Source organism: Bison bison, unplaced genomic scaffold, assembly GCF_000754665.1.
Source record: "Bison bison bison isolate TAMUID 2011002044 unplaced genomic scaffold, Bison_UMD1.0 scf7180017864499, whole genome shotgun sequence".
Lineage (NCBI taxonomy): Eukaryota > Metazoa > Chordata > Mammalia > Artiodactyla > Bovidae > Bison > Bison bison.
This window is the reverse complement of record NW_011495058.1, coordinates 5,818,896-5,823,415: the sequence shown is the minus strand read 5'-3', so window position 1 is coordinate 5,823,415 and position 4,520 is coordinate 5,818,896. Positions and strand designations below refer to the sequence as shown.

The 4,520-nt window shown below is 39.0% G+C and overlaps 1 protein-coding gene across 1 annotated transcript in view; it reads right to left on the bottom strand.

Annotated features, from left to right (window-relative positions):
- Positions 1–2,535: 2,535 nt before the first annotated feature.
- PSMA2 (proteasome (prosome, macropain) subunit, alpha type, 2) overlaps positions 2,536–4,520 on the bottom strand; it is an 11,126-nt gene continuing 9,141 nt past the window's right edge. The window contains exons 7-8 of the mRNA XM_010829074.1: positions 3,450–3,507; positions 2,536–3,365 (exon numbers count right to left, since the gene is read on the bottom strand). Coding sequence (XP_010827376.1) covers positions 3,249–3,365; positions 3,450–3,507 — 175 coding nt within the window. The 3' untranslated portion in view covers positions 2,536–3,248. The remainder of the gene's footprint in view (positions 3,366–3,449; positions 3,508–4,520) is intronic.

Here is a 4,520-nt window from a genome sequence, read left to right as displayed (position 1 = left end):
CACACTTTTGCCCTATAGGAATGCAACTTTAATGCTTTTGGAGGGTGGCACCTGACTTTAGAATAATCACCTTTAGAGAAAAATAAGTTTTCTGAAGAAAGGATCTTAAAATGTTAACAGGCCTCTTGACCAGATGATGTAAATCACCTAAACTTTTGCATATGATAAGTCTGCAGGAAGAAAGCTTGGCTTCAATTAGGATCAAGGACTGCTGTCCTTGCTGACTCTACCCCTTCCCCCATTATCCTCTATGCACAACTTAAGGTATAAAAACTACTTTGGAAAATAAAGTGCGGGCCTTGTTCACCGAAATTTGGTCTCCCCATGTCATTCTTTCTCTCACCTTCTGGCTGAAGTCCTATCTGGGGCGTGGAAGCTCGTCAAGCCTACTAATTTTGCCTGGGCTTCTAAGATCTGACCAGGGAGGCCTTAGTGTCTCCTCTCCTTCGGGAGAACGGGAGGACGCCTGTGGCCTACGTAGGTGACGTAAATTCCTTATTTTGGAATTTTATTAGCTTTCCAAGTAAACCACGTTATTCAGCCTCTTTTCTCCACTGAATTTTCTCACTGAGTTATCCTTATTTAACCACTCTTTAATTCTATCTTTAATTCTATCGTATCCTGATCACCGAAGCCATCTCCCCTTCGAATTCCCTGGATCCACCGGGGCTGGACCCCGGCAGTTAACCTTTTGGAGTCCAGAAACGACCATAAAAGCCTACTGTTTTGAAATACAGGAGTACCTGATAGAGTACTTAAAAAGTGAAAAGTGATGAATGGTCAGGGACAATGCCTTTGATCAGGGTTAGCTGTCCAACTTTAAGCTCATGCTTAGGAAGCTATCATTTGGTAGCCAAATATTGCTGGTTCCATAAGGTCCTTTGGAGCAGAGTCATGGGAAGAGTATCAATTGAAGGACCTGTATGAAGTAATATGACATTAACACAGGACCACTGGACTGGTTTCAAGAAATTAGGATTCTAAACCAAAGGACTTACTAACTCTTCTTACATGTTCTCAGGCTTGTGTTTCTTTACAACAGGGACTCAGAGCTTGCCTACATTTGTAATAAGGACTGAGAGCAGGCATTTTCAGCCATGAACATAATTGAGCAATAGATGAAGAATCCTCTGATCATACTTATCAGCCCATCAGTGCCCAGTAAATTAGCAGTTGATAAAGATCCGTATTACTTTTCTTCCTGATCCCCCTTTCCTTTTGAACTCCCTCTGACCCCCACACATGTGAGTTTTAAATATGTCTACATTTCACTGCTAATAATTGTTTTGCAAAAACTTGAATTCACCGTTCAGTGAGGAACTAGAAAAGAAAACAAGTGGAAGCAAATGTTCTAAGAGAAGATACAAAAAAAAAAAGAACCAAAAATGGAAAATGTACATGAGGAGCATTATGACACTTAAAATAAGATTTTAAAAGCTAGAATCCACAGGCTAGAAGACTGAAGAGTTTGGAAAAGTGTAGGGATGCATGCAATCGGTTTCTAGACCAAAAACTTTTGAGTTTCCCAAGAACTAGGACAAAAGGGAACAACTTGAGGTCAGTGAAGAGAACAAACTGAGAACCAAGGGAGAAGTGTTCATGGAGACGCTTCAGTTGAACTGGGCTTTGGACTTAATGGGGCAAGAGGCGGAGATGAGACTCTGGACACAGATGTGCTTCAGCTCATTTTTCCTCCCTTTATTCCATACGATTTATTCTGTTAGCACTCCATAACAACCTCCATGTGCTTTTTGTCCTAAATAAAAATGCCTCTTTCCTTCTTTGAAGAATTTTGGCATTCCTCTGATTTCTTAATGTTGGACATTAGCGAGCCTAAGCAAATTCAACGGAGCTGAAACTAGCTGAAACTTAACCATTAACCTTGCCAGGCCTTTCACTTGCAGAATAGAGGTTAGTCCTGAGAAAACCCTCTGAGATAATTACCATGTGCAGTCACTCAGCCAGTCAAGGAGAGGTGAGACCTAACTCCAAAACTATTCCTTTCGACCACTAAGTTCTCTTTTTAGCATGCTGGATTCATAATGTACTAAGAGCCAACAAGGGGAGGCTGTAATGTTAAATGAGGCTTAAGACAAACGTCTAGAAACAGGTCAAGCTGGCATCTCCCATCTCTCATCATAACACTCCTGCTACGCTAGGGGTTAACGGTGACAGTGGGGAGAACTGGGAATCCTGACAAAAATACTCCAAGATAAGTCTCTTTCCTAAGAAGGCTAAACTTAACCAAATCTTTTGAGATCTTTTGAGCCACATTTAAGTCACAGAAATCCCCATCTCTTTGTTGGTAAGAACAATGACATTCATAAACTATGTTCTGTGAGCAAGACTAATGACAGGATTTCTCTCATCCTACGATGCCTTAAAAAACAAAGAAAGCTTTAAGTGCTATGCCTTCACATATAATGTAAACAGGGTTCTGATATTCCATGATTAGCTTGCTGTTGGAAGTCTTAATGTGCAGTGAAGGTTCTGACTACAGAGGTTATATGAATGAGGGAGAGACTTAAGCCGTAATTTTGACATTTAAGTATTAGTATTTTATTTCCAGCACTCACGTTCATCCTTGAGTTAGAAAGATCTAGTAGACTCTAGGGGGCTCTTCTGAAATACATTTACGTATTTGTGATGGAAAAATCAACAGGAACTAGCACACCGTTTTTTATGTATCTACATGGTACATCTCCTATAGGAGACTGTTCGGCTTAGCACTCTCGGCAGCTCCAGGGCAATCTCATAGAACATCCTAGGTTTCACTGATCCACACCTAATGGAGCCTGAAATACAGCTATGCTTCCTACCCTGCCTCAGAATCCATGAAAGTCTACAGATTCTCTCAGCTCCAAAAGCAGTGTTTACTGAAATCAGGATCTTGCTTTCCTGAAGCAGACAACATCTGACAGTAAAGAAGATGACAAGGTTTGACTTAACCCAAACTGTGTGAAGACTAAAGACCAATTTCACCATTCTGCTTTTCAATGTCATTTCCAGAAATCAACTGTGATGGAAAGCAGGAAATAACTATGTTAAAATTTACTAACTCCTAAAAAGCTGGAAGTTAATTTAAGAGTTTATTATGATTTATAAGTCTCATTTTAAAAACATCAGTCCATCAAACCATGTAGAAATAAGTATGCAAAAAGTCTGCAAAACAAAACATACTTTAAACATGTTTAAGTAGAGAAGTTATCTGAAATTCTGGATTTTCAGTCACTTCATTATTTGCATTATTATGCAATGGCAGCCAAATAATCCTTAACTTCAGTTGGGGTAAGCCTCCTAAATCCGGCTTCGTTGCAGATTCCAACTTCTATATTATCTTCTGTCATCTGCCCTTCAAAGCTTTCCTGATGAAGGAGAGGAAAAGGTCAATTTTCCAAACAGTTAATTATAAAATCACTACAAATCCAATCATTAGATATTGAACTAACCTTTAGGGTTAATATGGCTGTATGAATGGCATCTTCAAGTTCCAGATCTTCATTATATCTAAAGAATTTTTTTTAAGAAAAACAATGACTTATGGCACTATTAAGATGATTCATGACTAAGAAAACACAATGATAGCAACAACATAAGATTTTTTAAACACCTAATAAGACACTCTTAAAAATATTAAGTTACAGATTAATTCTCCTAGTCTCCTCACTGAGCTGTCCCCAAAATAAGAAATTGACAATTATTGGGGGTGCATTCCTGACATCATGAAGAGTGTAACCCTAACACGAGTTTACTTAAGAAATTTCCTTAAGTATAACTATTTTAATATGATCAGTGTGTGGTGGCAATATTATAACAATTTACAAAAATAAAGCCGAGAAATCAAACCTTTACTAGTTTCATAATGTTTCGAAGACTCACCAATAATACTTAAGAGGAAAAAGAAAGTACTTTAAGATCCTAAGATTATTTAAGCTTACCAAGTAATCCCAGGTCTAAGATTTTTAAGTAATCTTAGCATTAATATTATCTGAGAATGTACTGAAAAGGTTCATTTGGTGGTTAAAATCAATTGCAGACTCCTCCCATCCAAAACATAGGACACTTTTTGGTGGGCTACAATAATGCTGAGTCTAGAATACAGCTGGAATTAAGTGCGGGCAGTCTGCTGTGCTGGGCAGGGGCAGATTTTTATGTATCATTCCACTTTTTATCAAGTACATACATCACATCTTTTTTTAATTTATATCTGGCTGCACTGGGTCTTCGTAGCCGTGCGCGGGCTTTCTCTAGTTGAGGTGAGCAGGCACTACTCTCCTATTGAGGGGCACAGGCTCTAAGGCACACAGACTTCAGGAGTTGTAGCCCATGGGCTTAGTTGCTCTGCAGCATGTGGGATCCTCCCAGACCAGGGATCAAACCTGTGTCCCCTGCATTGGCAGGATTCTTAACCACCGGACCACCAGGGAAACCCCATATGTCACATCTTTAATCTATCATCGACACCAGGTATTTGGGTTCACTATATATATATGTGTGTGTATATATATATATATATTATT